The sequence below is a fragment of the Jatropha curcas genome, chromosome 9 (genome assembly GCF_041381405.1).
Source record: "Jatropha curcas cultivar XTBG-Jc1 chromosome 9, XTBG_Jcur_1.0, whole genome shotgun sequence".
NCBI lineage: Eukaryota > Viridiplantae > Streptophyta > Magnoliopsida > Malpighiales > Euphorbiaceae > Jatropha > Jatropha curcas.
The window spans coordinates 851,737-866,411 of record NC_143159.1 but is presented as its reverse complement, the minus strand read 5'-3'; the positions used below and the strand labels follow the sequence as shown (position 1 = coordinate 866,411).

At 37.0% G+C, this 14,675-nt stretch overlaps 5 protein-coding genes across 5 annotated transcripts; 4 read left to right on the top strand and 1 right to left on the bottom strand.

Moving 5' to 3' along the window:
• Positions 1–128: 128 nt before the first annotated feature.
• Positions 129–3,509, top strand: LOC105635409 (mechanosensitive ion channel protein 8). Its single transcript, XM_012218490.4, has 5 exons — positions 129–2,149; positions 2,223–2,346; positions 2,440–2,733; positions 2,816–3,018; positions 3,112–3,509. The coding sequence occupies exons 1-5, from the start codon at positions 774–776 to the stop codon at positions 3,398–3,400; spliced, it is 2,286 nt and encodes a 761-aa protein (XP_012073880.1). The 5' UTR covers positions 129–773; the 3' UTR covers positions 3,401–3,509.
• A 176-nt stretch (positions 3,510–3,685) lies between these two features.
• LOC105635280 (glutathione S-transferase) lies at positions 3,686–4,846 on the top strand. Its single transcript, XM_012218323.4, has 3 exons — positions 3,686–3,955; positions 4,029–4,077; positions 4,187–4,846. Exons 1-3 carry the CDS (start codon positions 3,803–3,805, stop codon positions 4,636–4,638), a joined length of 654 nt encoding a protein of 217 aa, XP_012073713.1. The 5' UTR covers positions 3,686–3,802; the 3' UTR covers positions 4,639–4,846.
• Positions 4,847–5,251: 405 nt separating this feature from the next.
• On the bottom strand, positions 5,252–7,899 carry LOC105635279 (HMG (high mobility group) box protein with ARID/BRIGHT DNA-binding domain-containing protein). Its single transcript, XM_012218321.4, has 6 exons — positions 7,237–7,899; positions 6,969–7,047; positions 6,701–6,863; positions 6,422–6,505; positions 5,645–6,018; positions 5,252–5,473 (listed from the first exon to the last, which is right to left on the bottom strand). The coding sequence occupies exons 1-6, from the start codon at positions 7,386–7,388 to the stop codon at positions 5,360–5,362; spliced, it is 966 nt and encodes a 321-aa protein (XP_012073711.3). The 5' UTR covers positions 7,389–7,899; the 3' UTR covers positions 5,252–5,359.
• Positions 7,900–8,569: 670 nt separating this feature from the next.
• LOC105635278 (Tetratricopeptide repeat (TPR)-like superfamily protein) lies at positions 8,570–11,442 on the top strand. The gene has a single exon (XM_012218320.4). The coding sequence runs from the start codon at positions 8,671–8,673 to the stop codon at positions 10,519–10,521; it is 1,851 nt and encodes a 616-aa protein (XP_012073710.1). The 5' UTR covers positions 8,570–8,670; the 3' UTR covers positions 10,522–11,442.
• Positions 11,443–12,873: 1,431 nt separating this feature from the next.
• LOC105635277 (uncharacterized) lies at positions 12,874–14,217 on the top strand. The gene is made up of 3 exons (XM_012218317.4): positions 12,874–13,128; positions 13,333–13,597; positions 13,837–14,217. Exons 1-3 carry the CDS (start codon positions 12,990–12,992, stop codon positions 14,054–14,056), a joined length of 624 nt encoding a protein of 207 aa, XP_012073707.1. The 5' UTR covers positions 12,874–12,989; the 3' UTR covers positions 14,057–14,217.
• Positions 14,218–14,675: the final 458 nt, after the last annotated feature.

Here is a 14,675-nt window from a genome sequence, read left to right as displayed (position 1 = left end):
ATTTTGATAAGTCTAAGCCCACCGGTCGTCGAACGGCCGCGACAAAAGAATCGAAACGACCTTTCCTGGAGATGCCGTTTTCTGAACTCTTTATACCGACTCAACTAAAAGCAGACACTAACAGAATGTGCTATACTAATGGAAAAAGAAAGTCGGAGGAAGCCCAAGAGAAAAGAAACGCATTTCGACGTGACACTGTTTTGTTGATTCCTATTGTTACAACTATCTTCGACTTCCCTCATCTTTTTCTTGTACCTCATAGCATAAAACAATTCTTGGATTTGTCCATCCATTCTTTTTGTTGAAGTAGTATTGATGGGGGTTGCTTTTTTTGTTTGCATTATATGGTTTCCATGGCAAGGGATTGGGATGGGAGGTCTATGAGTTTAGTATTGCTGAAGGCTGAAGATTCTCTTTATACTATTTTCTTGGTAATTTATCCCATGAGGCTATTGTCGTCCACATAAACCAGCTCCAAAGAAGAGAATTTATCCAAAGTGTCCAAATTGTACACAATAAGATTAGAACATGTTCACCTGAAAGTACAAATTATATCGATCTTTATTCTTTATGATATCACCAGTAAGTGCCTAGTGTTCTCTAGCATCTATTCTGTTCTGCTAAGTGCCCACTAACTAACTTTGCAGTACCAGAATCCGATTTTTTTTCTTCCTAAAAACTTCATGTTTGTCTCTGCAGTAAATTTGCTGTAGCTTCCATTCTTTATATGAGTGGTTAATATTCCTAATATTACATTGTGTTTCTAGTAATTAATGGAGTCTTTGAGAAAATCCCTGAAAGCTTATCGTTTTCACACTAAGCAACAACAAGATCACCCGCAAGAAGAAAAACAAGCTCTCTTGAATAACCAAAAGGATCACCAAATGACGCAATCTCAGAAAGAAGAAGTTGTTTTCAAGATTGATGCTGATACAGATACTGCTTCTAAATCTGGAGGTGAAAGTTCAAGTGGTAAATTTGCAGGTTTATCAAAGAAACTCAAATTTGAAGACATATTAAATGTAGCTGTTCGGCAAAGAAACAAGGACTTGCCAGATCAAGGAAACAGTCGCTTTACTTCAACTGACTCGTTTAGGAGAAACTCATGGAGGTCGATATTAAACAAGACAAAATCTAGATTGATAGACCCACCTGAGGAACAATATCAAAGAAGTGATACAACATACTATGGTGGAGACTTTGAGGAAGATGAGGATCGTAACGAAGAAGAAGAAGATGGTGTCGAAGACATTCCAGAAGAATACAAGAAAATGACTTTCAGTGCATTGACAATGCTTCAACGGGTAATTCTTGTTTTTGTTACATTAGCCTTAGTTTGTAGCCTTTCCATTCCTGCAATAAGGAAGCAAACATTATGGGGTCTTTCACTGTGGAAATGGGAGATAATGGTTATGGCACTAATTTGTGGGCATTTAGTGTCTGGTTGGGGAATTAAGGTGGTTGTGATCTTCATAGAAAGAAATTACCTTTTGCGAAAAAGGGTACTATATTTTGTTTATGGTTTAAGAAAGGCTGTCCAGAATTGCCTCTGGTTAGGTTTGGTTTTGCTTGTCTGGCATTGGATTTTCAATAAAAAAGTTGAGGAGACTAAGAGTAAGATGTTGCTGTATGTAACCAGGATCCTAATATGTTTATTTGCAGGAACATTTATATGGCTCTTGAAAACACTTATTGTGAAGGTTCTCGCTTCTTCTTTTCATGTTAACACCTTCTTTGAAAGAATTCAGGAGGCTTTATTCAATCAATATGTAATTGAGACACTCTGCGGCCCACCATTATATGAAAGGCAGAGTGAAGAAGAAGAAGATTTTAAAGAAACTCTTGCTGCAAATAACAGAAGTGGAAGACTAAACAAGTGCCCCACAGTTGGGAAAAGGCACAGATTTTCTAGAAAGAATGATGAAGAGATTCTCATTGAACACTTGCATAAACTAAATCAGAAGAATATATCAGCTTGGAATATGAGGAGGATGATCAAAATTGTTCGCCATGCTACCTTTTCTACTTTGGATGAGCAAATACTTAATTCAAATATCGAAGATGAATCCTTATTTCATATCAGAAGTGAATGTCAGGCAAAAGAGGCAGCCAAAAAGATATTCAACAAGGTGGCAAGGCCAGGCTCCCAGTAAGTTAATTTCTCACATTATATAATTTCTCACATTATATATCTACAAACTAAAATTCTAAATTACTGTCAGATATATTTTCCTTGATGACATGATGCGGTTTATGGGTAAAGAAGAGGCTTTGAGGGCAATGAATCAGTTTGGAGCAACAACTGAAAATGAAGGAATAAGCAAGTTATCCCTCAACAGTTGGCTGGTAATTATTATTATTGTTGTTCTCTTTCTCTCCGCTCCATATTAATTTGTTGCCTTATTTAGCCCTTGTGAATTATTTGTCTTTCTGTTTTAGGTTAATGCATTTAGAGAACGAAAAGCACTTGCATTATCTCTGAATGATACAAAAACTGCAGTAGATGAACTTCATAACATGTTGAACATCCTTGTAGCTATTGTTGTAATGATAATCTGGTTGTTGATACTTGGAGTTAATATCACTCACTTCCTAGTCTTTATAAGCTCTCAACTTCTGTTGGTGGCTTTCATCTTTGGGAATAGCTGCAAGACAACATTTGAAGCAATCATATTCTTATTCATAATGCACCCATTTGATGTGGGTGATCGCTGCCAAGTGGATGGAGTTGAGGTATATCAAGTGCATTTTCTTTCACCATTTCATGATTTTCAGGGGCCTAACTTAATTATATTTTCACATTTTTGAGCTTCAGATGATTGTTGAAGAAATGAATATATTAACAACAGTGTTCCTGAGGTATGATAAGCAGAAAATCACATACCCCAACAGTGTTCTGGCTACCAAACCTATTGGAAATTATTATAGGAGTCCAGACATGGATGAGGCAATTGATTTCTCCATACACATTTCCACTCCACTGGAGAAGATTGCTATCATGAAAGACAGAATCAAAGAGTATGTTTTAATTAATTTCGTTCTTCTCACATTACTCAGGAACTGGTACGTACAAGCGAACATTAATTAATCAAATTGTTGCTGAAATTGCAGGTATATTGAAGGGAATAATGACCACTGGCATCCAAATGCAAACATAATCGCAAAGGATTTAGAGGACATGAACAAAATCAACATGTTATTGTGGGTTACGCATAAATTGAACTTTCAGCGGAGTGGGGAAAGGTGGAGTAGGAGAACACTTTTGGTCGAACAAATGATCAAGGTGTTCAAAGAGCTTGATATTGAGTACCGCTTGCTGCCTTTGGATGTTAACGTTCGAAATTTGCAACCTTTGAATTCGAGCAGGCTTCCCTCAAATTGGACCACTTGTGCCAACTAATTATGCTAAGAGGCTGGAGTTTTGATTATTACTTTAGTTAGTTCTCATTAATGAAACCAAATAAATATGTAAAATTGAAAGGTAATAATGCACATACTGATTCTGTCAAGCTCTTTTTTTTTTTTTTTTTTTTTAGAAAATTAAGAGAAATGACATTCCTACAATACTTAATTAAAGGCCGAAAAGCCATTGGAAAGATGGGCTAACAAAGCCCAATAAACCTATTGGGGCTTTCCAGCCCATTTGGGTTCTGTTGGCAATTGGTGGAATATATTCACTATTCTGACCAACCACCACAAGCAAAGGATAGATTCCTTTCCCTTCGTGTGGCTAAGAATAAAATAGGAAGACACACACAGAGCTCACCATTACCAAACCTCAAATCATCAATTCCAATTCCCAATGGCAACACCAGTGAAGGTTTACGGACCAACATTATCCCCAGCCGTTTGCAGAGTGTTAGCTTGTCTGATTGAGAAAGATGTGAACTTTCAGTTGATTCCAATTAACATGTCCAAAGGCGAACACAAGAAGCCGGAGTTCCTCAAGATACAGGTTCTTTATCTATAATGTGTATGAATTCTTGCAATTCTCTTATCTCTTAGGCTAACTGATTTGCCTGTAACAGCCCTTTGGCCAAGTACCGGCATTTCAAGATGAGAGCATTTCTCTCTTCGGTAATTAATATTTTCTTGTTAATTAATAATCAAACTATTCTTTGATTAATAAGGATTATCTCTTAAATAATGCATTATATGTGTGTTTTGTTTTTTTAATTGGTTGTAGAATCAAGAGCCATATGTCGTTACATATGTGAGAAATATCCAGATAAAGGGTACAAAGGATTATATGGAACAAACCCACTGGCAAAAGCTTCAATAGATCAATGGGTAGAGGCTGAGGGGCAGAGCTACAACGCACCAAGCGGAGCCCTGCTGTTTCAGCTTGCATTAGCGCCGAGGATGAATATCCCGCAAGACCAAGGCATTATAAAGCAAAACGAGGAGAAACTAGGAAAAGTGCTCGACGTTTACGAAAAAAGGCTTGGAGAGAGTCGGTTCTTGGCAGGTGATGAATTTTCTTTAGCAGACCTGTCGCACTTGCCCAACACTCAGTACCTGGTGGCTGCCACTGACAGGGCAGAGCTCATAACTTCCAAGCAGAACGTGGGGAGGTGGTGGAGTGAGATTTCTAACAGGCAATCATGGAAGAAGGTAGTTGAGATGCAGAAAAATTGAGATTGGTCCCTCTTGATCCTCTGCTTCCACACAAGAGTCTGATTTCAACAGAGAGTGAGCATTTTCCAATGTTATATTAAAAAAAAATCACAATTATTTGTCTTTTGTTGGCAATTTGGTCGGCTGACAGCAGAGATAGCTGTTGCAGTCTTGACGATAAAAAGATATGTAGTTCTTTCTAAATTAAAATAAAAACGATAAAAAGATATGTAGTTCTTTCTAAATTAAAATAAAAACGATAAAAAGATATGTAGTTCTTTCTAAATTAAAATTAAAAAAAAAAGTTTCCTTTTTCAGGCCACAAGAACTTTTCCCGACAGGAAAAATTTTCTTGTCAAAACTTTTCCTTGTGCACGAGAAACCAATATTTCGTTTTCTGGCTGGTGACGGTAACACTCCCAGCGCTTTGCCGTTGTCGTTTTGACAACAGATGGGCTGAAGCACGAAAGATCTGCTTTGACCAAATGGAGGGCCGCAATATCATTTTTGCTCCCCTGTGACTGAATAATGCCGCATCCGCTCTCTACCATACCAATAAGCCTCAATTTGTTATCCATTTCAAGGCTTAACCAAATGAGATAAATCACTTCTACAGGAAGCTGTATGAAATCCATAAACAAGAACTTCATGAGAAAACCTATATTGAAAATTAATTTACATCTACACATGGAAACGTGCACTAGATTCTTTAGCTTGATTCAATTTCCTGTTTCCTGAAGCTCTAGTAATCAGCTCTCACAACTTCCGTGGTCTCCCTAAGCTTTAGTCTTTCTTTGTACTCTTTCAACTCTCTCTTGTATCTTTCCTTGTCCTTCATTCCAATATTCTGGTATACCTACAATGAGAAAGAAAATAACAGAACATCAACCTGAGCTCGATGAAAACAGTAAATCTAGCTTTACTATCTTGTTTTTACAACAGGAAGAATTGTATGTTCTAAACTATATGCTAGGTGCCAAAAATGTAACATTGGAAGATGTTAGCTTTATAATGTATATATTTATACCATCCTCTCTTCTGCACTGAGATTACTCCATGACTGACCAATAATTTTGGTAAACTCCCTTTCTCTGTTTGGGTATAGAGATTTAAGCTTATAGTGTTTTTCAGCGAAGAAAAAGTTATAACCACTTCTATTGGGTTTAGGGTGGCTGGGGTCCCCTCCTCGTCTGCTTCTCCTCCTCCGGCCGGAATATCGAGGTTTACGGTTTCTAGTGAATGGAATAAGAGCATTACTATATTGGACAATAGAAGAAGATGTGCCTATTTTATCTGGATGGTAAATGACTCCACTAAGCACCTCTGAACCCACTTGCACAGACACTAGATAACCACAATCAAATTTCCCATCAATAGTTCCAATAGCTGAAAATGAAGATCCTGCATAAATAAGATAATTATTAGTGATAGAACTCAGCAGAATCAAAATTTTTCATTTCTATAAGACCAGTGTGATGCATGAAACTTTGATGAATTTGTATCATACAAATAAAAAACAGGTAAGCCTACAGTCACTTACAGACAGCAACAACAGGAAGACCATATAAGAATGACATGGACTATAAGGTATCCATCTTCACATCAAATGATGGGAATTTCAAAATCAAAATTATCTGGTCAATAACTATAATTTCAAACATTTCTCAACTGACTATTTAACTAACTCAGAAATACAAGATTATGGGGCTGAAATATTTGTGGTGTATGGCTGCAAAACCTTTTTATCCAATTGCATACATTTCATAAAAGCAATGAAATGGAAACATTGGCAACAATACTTCACCTCCAGTAGGTGGATCAGGACAAGCCCTTGTCGGTTTAGGGGAATATTCCACAATAGCCAATTCAGGTCTTCCAGGAGATGCAGCTGCAGGGCAATAAAATTGATAGATAAAATGAATAAATTAAAGAAAGATGGGTTACTACTGGCAAAAAAAAAAAAGGACAAGTGACTAATTAGCTCACCCAATAAAGGTCCAAAAAGAAAAAGGATGTACCATGACTGAACCAAAATTAGAGACACTCATGCGGGAAAGAAATAAAGAGAAGAGCATTCAGTTACCTGTTGTAGAACATATTGGACCTTGGACCTTAAAGAAATGAACTTGTTCATAATGGAAAAGAAGGCCAAAGTAATGTTTTCTCAATACAAAAGAAGCACTGGTTGTTGTTGGAGAGAAGTTAAACACAGAACCCACTTCCCTCCATTTTTTTTCTTGAACAACCTGCACACAAGACATCATTTCTATTTAAGCACAAAAAAAAAAAAAAAAAAAAAAAAGTTGATAGTTCACTTTCATGCCATCAACAGATTAGAAACAGAGCCGAACCTTCTCATAGCCACCTCTTTTAGTGGCCTCTACATATAAAATATACAAATCTAGCTCTTGCCCTCCAATCACAGGAATCCTTAAAAATAAAAGAAGAATGATTACTAAAAGCATCAGCCAAAAGAATAATAGAAACCAAACTTTCATTTAAAAAAAAAAAAAAAAAAACACACCCTTTATTCACATGGCAAGCAATATCTCAGCCAAAGGAAGAAACTCCAACTAATAATCTACAAGGAAACTCAATGGAGGAGGAAAGAAGGCTTACATAAACTTTGTCCCCATTATAGAATGAAAGCGCCTGAGAGTGTCCCAGAAAGTAAGAGGGTCCTTAACAACTTCTTCATGAGAAGCAAGAGGAGCAGGATAACGCTTGTCTTCCACTCCATCATGAGCATTTTTCTTCGCCGCCGGCGACATTTTATCTCAGTCGCCTGGAAATCAGGAAGATGAAAGAGAAACAACAATGATGATTCCAAATATAAGATATGGTAATTAAGTCTCTAAGACTGAGAGAAGCCAGAATTAAAGAAGAAGCCCGCTGCGTGGGAGGTAACGGTTAATCAAAATTGGCTTTTTCTGGCATTTTTAATGGCCAACCAGACTGACTGAACCAAACTCTTTAAAGGGTTATTTATTTTACACAGGCTATGTTTATAATTACACTCTACGTAGCTTACTTTTCTATTTCTCTCTCTCTCCATTTCTCTCTCGTGTCATTCGAAGCCTGACAAAGTTACAGCTGCTTCGAGCTTTGATTTGGTGATCTCTTTTCTCTCTCTTTCTACCAACGTTGACATGCACTTTCTCTTCTCGTTCTGATACAGTCTGACCATATCTTATCGTACATCTGTTGGAAGATATAGGCTTTTGGAATTGGTATCTAGTGCAGTCCAGTGCATGGAGCTGGTCAATTACTGCTTACAGGAAACTATCAGAAATCAGAAATCAGAGAATCATACGCTTCGATTGAAAAAATTTTAAAGCAATGAAGCAAGCCCTTTGCTTTTATCTTTTAATGCTGGTTCAGTAGCCGATGGATTTTATGTGGGTCTGTCTTATTATCCATTATCCATATTGAAACTTGTTTTGACCTTCCAAATTATAAACTCGACTCGTCTGCTAATATACACGGAGGAAATTTTTTCAGCTTACTCTTTTGATGTCAGGTCACAACAAACAAATATCTATATCAAAATGGCTTAGTTTAATAAAATTTATTTATGTAACAATAATAATACTTTATGGAGAATCAAGAAATTAATTAGGTCATTTTTGGTAATTTTTTCTTTTACACATTGAGATTTTTTTATCAATCTTTTAAAATCATATCATCGTTCATATCTAATATTTTGTTCCTTGTATTTTTTTTGAATCTTTAATATCTTAATCCTTCATCTCTAACATGTTTTCATTTTCTGGATAGGAATTATTTTCATATTTTCTCTTTCAATATAAACAGCTGTCTATGTTTTAGCAAGCAAGCTTCGGCCCATTCAAATAGGGAGATAGGCTGAGTAATGCTGTGAACCTGAGAACCTGAAGCCCAATTTTCAATTTATAAGGGCCGAATCCTTGGGCCCATTTTATGTCCTCGAACACACTCTCAAGAACATTTGCCTATCATCTGATTTTATTTATTTATTTATTTTGATCTCTGGTTTCTTTATGGATAATTGAATTGTAATAATAACGATGGAAGATGATAATGAGAATTTATCAACGTTTGCTTTCATTCAAATTTATCAGCTCAAGAAGAAATTTTTGCAATGCCTTTCCTTCTCAATCTTTCCCCAAGTTTCTCACATGTTCAAATTCAGTAGACTCCACTGTGTCTGCTCTAATAATTTCTATAAGCTCTTGTACCTGGATACCTCATTGCCAAGCGCTTCATTGCAGAGTAATCAAATCCTTAAGTTACAATCACGGCTTCCTGGGTGATCAACTGGTGTCTGCTTATGTTCGATTGGAGTGCAAAGAAGATGCAAAGAAATTGTTCGATGAATTGCCTGACAAGGACTTGGTCTCCTGGAATTCTCTTATTTCTGGGTTTTCACGTAAAGGGGATCTGGGTAACTGTATAAATGCATTTTACAGGATCAGACTTGAAACTGATATGAAACTTAATGGAGCTACACTTCTACCTGTAATTTCAGCTTGTACTGATACGAGAGCTCTTGATGTGGGCAAGTTCGTTCACGGGTTTGCATTGAAACTAGGTATGCTTTTGGAGGTTAAAGTTGCTAATGCTCTTATTAACTTGTATGGAAAGTCTAGATATTTGGATGCAGCTTGTCGATTATTTCAGGAAATGCCAGTGCAGAATTCAGTGTCATGGAATTCAGTCATAGCAGTTCATGTTCAAATGGGATTGGCAGAGGAAGGAATGAAATATTTTATTATGATGAGAACGGCTATGTTTGTCTCCGATCAAGCCACTCTGGTAATTTTGCTTCAGGCATGTGAAAATCTAGGTGTAAGGAAAACGGTAGAGGCTATTCATGGTTACATCTTTAGCTGTGGTCTCAATATGAACTTGGCTATAGCAACTGCATTATTAAAGTTGTATGCCAACTTGGGTGTATTGAGTACTTCTAGAAAGGTCTTTCAAGAGATGATTAATCCAGATGCAGTTGCATGGACTGCCATGCTTGCAGCTTATGCAGTGCATGGTTGTGGGAAAGAAGCAATAGAACATTTTGAATTTATGGTCAGAGGCAGTTTGGTGCCTGATCATGTTACATTCACTCACTTGTTAAGTGCTTGTAGCCATTCGGGGCTAGTGAAAGAGGGAAAACATTATTTCCAGGTTATGTCTAAAGTTTACAGAGTAGAACCTAGGCTGGATCACTATTCATGCATGGTTGATATTTTGGGTCGCTCTGGACTTCTTGATGATGCTTATGATATTATCAAAAGCATGCCAATGGAGCCAAATTCCGGTGTGTGGGGAGCTCTTATGAGCGCATGCAGGGTCTATGGTAATGTTGAACTTGGAAAGGAAGTTGCAGAGCAATTGTTTGCTTTAGACCCATCAGACTCTAGAAACTACATCTTGTTATCTAATATGTATTCTGCAGCTGGTCAATGGAAGGATGCTTCAAAGGTGAGGGCATTAATGAAGGAAAGAAATGTGATCAGAAATCCTGGATGCAGTTATATTGAGTATGGAAACAAAATTCGTCGCTTTGTAATGGGCGATCAATCTCACCCTGAGACAGAGCGAATATATAACAAGTTGGAGGAAGTCATTGGGAGGATTAGAAAAGCTGGATATGCATCAAAAACAGAACTTGTTCTACATGATGTCAGTGACGATGTGAAAGAGGATCTGATCAATAAGCACAGTGAGAAGTTAGCCATTGCATTTGGACTATTAGTGACTGATGCTAATATGCCATTGATTATAACAAAGAACCTTAGAATATGTGGTGATTGTCACAACGCTGCAAAATTCATCTCACTGATTGAGGAGCGCACAATAATAATTCGAGACACAAAGCGGTTTCACCATTTTGCCAACGGATTGTGTTCTTGTGGAGATTACTGGTAATTCTCTGCTTCAAACTATTATATCCAAGAATACATGTACAGACAGACAGAAAACACCTGTATGACATTGTTGATATGAATTACATTCAACTTTTCTATTGAATGAAGTCTGGTTGTTCAACGTAAAGGTAGAACTAGGTTTGCAAAGCTCCTGTCTAAACCGGGAAGGGCCGAGGCCCAATCATAGAACTTTATATAGTGATGGGTTCAATTGAAAGTACAAACTAGAAACCCACTTTTGTATTTTTGGGCTAAGGTAGGCGGTGCCTCCATATCTCAACATTTCTACCAGTTTCACTTGCAATAATTGTATTCTGTCAGCAAAAGAAACGTTTTCATATTTTGGACATAAAACAATGTGGATGCTGCCATCTCCTCGTGAAAATTCCCAATAAAATAGTGGAACCAGTCGGTTAGTACTGTTATTTTAAGAGGAATGATGTGGCAAACCGACAAAGTGAAACCGTCCTGTGAGCGTGGAGTGGAATTATTCAATTGAAGCATAGGAAGCCAGAGACCCAACGACCAAGAAATAGCATAGGAAGATGAGAATATGAGATGTAAATAATTTAATTCTGGAAAGCACATTTCCAAATCCTGAAACAGCTTTAAAAGCCGAGCGGTCGGCTTGACTTTGGCCCTTTTACTTTCTCTGCGTGCCCCCCACTTTCACTCATTTCACCTTCTTTTCCGCTCACGGTTTTTGCAAAACGGCATTCTATACCTTGTTTTGGACATGACCGGCTTCTTCGTCTCTTGTTCTCTTTCTCCACCGGCACGAAAGGCAATTGTACTGGTCTAATAAGAAGCACCGCACCTTAAAAAATTGAACGTTTCTGTATCGTACCTATGTTAGACTAAAAATATGTTCTATAATTTTTTTTTATTTTTATTAATTTTGAACGCCTTTTAGTACCTTTAATATACTTCTAATATATTTCTTGAATATTTTGAGATCGCCTTTTAAAAATTATCTTTTAAAAAATGAAAATAAAATATAATTTTAGAAAAAATAGAAAATAGTAGGATTCAAATATATTGTCACTTCGTAAGGCGTCATTTTCCTTCATTAATATGCTTATATCGTCGTTTGCTCCGCAGATTATATTATTTTAATTTTAATAATAGTGATGGGAATTTAATACATTTGTTTTAAGTATATAATTGTTGGAGCTGGTGGGCCAGGTCTATCCTCTCCCTGACCCCTCTTTAGAATTTTTGAACCCCGCGAATTGTTATAATAACAAGAAATAAAATAAAACCTCCACTCTCTCGTGCTCGTTGGCCCGCTGCGTTATTGTTTTGGATGCTGTCATTGACAGCGTTAGGATCAAATGCCCGCACAGTTTTAAGAATTTACATCCTCCTGAGCCTTTCCTATAGGGTCAGAGGATTTTATAATTGGTAAAGTTTGAAAATCATCCATTTTCGCTTGAAAAATGACATGGCGTTGAAAGGATTCCTTTGTTTTTTTTTAACATCCTTAATTATTTTTTTTAAAAATAGTTAATATCCAATCATTCTCGATTTGATTAATAGATTTTAGGTAAATTGCTAAAATTCCAATTTTGGTGTCCACTGCTATATGATTCACCTTATTCTTGTATTAAAATGTTATTTATGAAACTGTACATATATAAATCTGGATGAGAGGATAATATATTATATGAATTGGACACCAATATTTCCAATAAACATCTTTTTAAAAGTCAATTCATAGAATGTAATCCATATTTGCTAATTGCAATTGTCACGTTTCAAGTTATTAATGCATATCCTCTAAGGGGCAAAAAGAAAAAAAAGGAACAGACATGGATTGATGTGATGGAACTTGCCTCGCGAGTGTATATCTGATGGGTGCCACCGCACATAACATCTTATAAATAAACAAAACAAATAAAAAAGAAAAACAATAGACAAATCAATAATGCACAAGTGGCAATAAACAGTTTGCTTACCATAAAAACTTCTTCCCAAACCGCGTGAATTCTTCGTTACAAATGGTAGGTTTGTCCCGCGGATAAGGTTGAAGACTTCAAGTTCAAGTCACACACAAACCTATAGTAGCAATTACGAAAATAATAATAATAATAATTCTACGGGATTACGTCTTCTTAATCACCGCTAACATTTAGCCGGCCCATGAGGCCATAACTCTAATCAAGATTCGAGTTTAGAATTAGAACCCAGATGCGACCAAAGAGCGCCCATGCGTGTCACTGAGTTTAAGTCAGACTCGGTTCGGCTCAATCCTAAAAACGGAAGATGCTTTAGAATATCCCTTTTTATCCTCTCCCATCATATAACACAGCATCAGCGGTTTTAGAGGGCCAAAATATGGATAAGTCCCTATCCTGGACTTTTTTCTATAAAAACCCATCAGATTCAACCAACCCTTTCAAAGTTACTTTCTTTATTACAGATTCCCTCTTAAAACCAACCTCCGCAAAATAGCAGTTAGTAACTATCATGAGCTCTTCCTCTCCTGCTACTCTACTTTCTCCATCCGACCAACGACATCTCATCGAGAAACTTGAGATCTTCAAGATCCAAGGCCGAGACAAGCGTGGCCGTAAGGTTCTTCGCGTCATCGGCAAGCTCTTCCCTGGTATTACATAATATAATATCAGAGTATTTGCATGTCATGCATTTTTCTCTTTGATATTTGAGTTTAAAGATTATTTTTCAAGGTTTGTTTTTAATTCGTTTCAGTTTCTTGCCTTTCTTTTAAAAATCCTTCTTTTATCATATTGGACTACCGTAGATTTAGTTTGGTTTTTAATTTTTCTGTTAATTGCAATTTCGTGAGCAGCTCGGCTGGTGAGCAATGAGGCGTTGAACAACTATTTGGTGGAGAAAATCTTCCCCAAATTGGAGGGAGAGCCTTTCTCTGTTGTGTATGTGCATACCGATGTTCAAAGGAGCGAGAATTTCCCTGGAATCTCAGCCCTACGATCAATTTATGAGGCAATTCCGATCAACGTCAAGAATAATCTCCAGGCGGTTTATTTTGTGCACCCTGGCCTACAATCCAGGCTCTTCCTTGCAACTTTTGGTCGTCTTCTTTTCAGTGGAGGGTAAGTTTCCTTCTCCCTTTCTTTATTATTAAGCCAGACACGCAAATCTTCTCCTGGCCCATTTTAGCTTCTGTGTCAGGCCTCCACTTGGAAAGCGCTCTCATTCGTGTGATTATGAGTTCTTAAACAATGAAATTTTAATTAATTTTCTTAATTGCGTTTTTGTGAATAACTTAAGATTTACGTCTGTAAAAAACTTGCGCTGATTAGTGATTTTGGTTTGGTTGATCGTGAAGCAGGTTATACTGGAAGTTAAAGTTTCTAAATAGGTTAGAGTTTCTGTGGGATCACGTTAGGAGGAATGAGATAGAGATACCGGATTTTGCTTACGATCATGATGAAGAGCTCGAGTACCGTCCGACGATGGATTATGGATTAGAGAGTGACCACCCAAGAGTTTACTATGGTCCTTCTATGGACAGTCCAGTTTCTTCGTATTCGATGCGATGTATTGCATAGGAGATGATGCTTGTGCTCTCATTTTTAGAACTTTGCTTGTATATATGCCTAAAATTTCAATGACCTTATCGTTGTGGCACTGCGTCAGGAAAATCGAAAAATTTTGTCCATTATGTTGTACACGAAAGAAAAAAAAAACAAAGAGTACTATTTCGACTAAATTATTCAGGTTTAGGCCTAATAGGATGATGGGAGCATTAAGCCCAAAGATAAGTGGTTTGAAGACCTAGTGGCCCAGGTTCTCAGTTCGAGAGCATGAAATATAGGTGAGATTTTTAAGTATTTTAAAGAAATTTGACGTTTACAAGCCATTTCTGAGATAAAAGTCACAGAAATACAGTCAAGAGAGTTAATCCCTAAAGGGAAATCAATGCTCGATTAGATGGGCTCTTTAAATACTTGAGTCGCATTTAGAATTTGGCACTGCCAGTTCTATTTATGCCTGCAAGATAAAGAGTATTGCCTGCTTCCTTTTCAATCAAATTTGAGATCTTTGGAACTAATCCAACTTCAAATGGAACCTTAATCATATTTCGTATGTTCAAGGACATTACTAAAGTGCTTTCATACGCCGTATGGTGAATAAAATAGAAGATGAACCCAGATTAAGACACAGAAC

Coding starts and splice junctions, on each gene's coding strand:
- LOC105635277 (XM_012218317.4), top strand. CDS start 12,990: ATGAGCTCTTCCTCTCCTGCTACTCTACTTTCTCCATCCGACCAACGA. Junction 13,129..13,332: donor CATCGGCAAGCTCTTCCCTG/GTATTACATAAT, acceptor TTTCGTGAGCAG/CTCGGCTGGTGAGCAATGAG. Junction 13,598..13,836: donor CGTCTTCTTTTCAGTGGAGG/GTAAGTTTCCTT, acceptor ATCGTGAAGCAG/GTTATACTGGAAGTTAAAGT.
- LOC105635278 (XM_012218320.4), top strand. CDS start 8,671: ATGATAATGAGAATTTATCAACGTTTGCTTTCATTCAAATTTATCAGC.
- LOC105635409 (XM_012218490.4), top strand. CDS start 774: ATGGAGTCTTTGAGAAAATCCCTGAAAGCTTATCGTTTTCACACTAAG. Junction 2,347..2,439: donor TATCCCTCAACAGTTGGCTG/GTAATTATTATT, acceptor TTTCTGTTTTAG/GTTAATGCATTTAGAGAACG. Junction 2,734..2,815: donor GCCAAGTGGATGGAGTTGAG/GTATATCAAGTG, acceptor TTTGAGCTTCAG/ATGATTGTTGAAGAAATGAA.
- LOC105635279 (XM_012218321.4), bottom strand. CDS start 7,388: ATGTCGCCGGCGGCGAAGAAAAATGCTCATGATGGAGTGGAAGACAAG. Junction 7,048..7,236: donor ATAATGGGGACAAAGTTTAT/GTAAGCCTTCTT, acceptor TTTATTTTTAAG/GATTCCTGTGATTGGAGGGC. Junction 6,506..6,700: donor TCCAATATGTTCTACAACAG/GTAACTGAATGC, acceptor ATTGCCCTGCAG/CTGCATCTCCTGGAAGACCT.
- LOC105635280 (XM_012218323.4), top strand. CDS start 3,803: ATGGCAACACCAGTGAAGGTTTACGGACCAACATTATCCCCAGCCGTT. Junction 3,956..4,028: donor CGGAGTTCCTCAAGATACAG/GTTCTTTATCTA, acceptor TGCCTGTAACAG/CCCTTTGGCCAAGTACCGGC. Junction 4,078..4,186: donor TGAGAGCATTTCTCTCTTCG/GTAATTAATATT, acceptor AATTGGTTGTAG/AATCAAGAGCCATATGTCGT.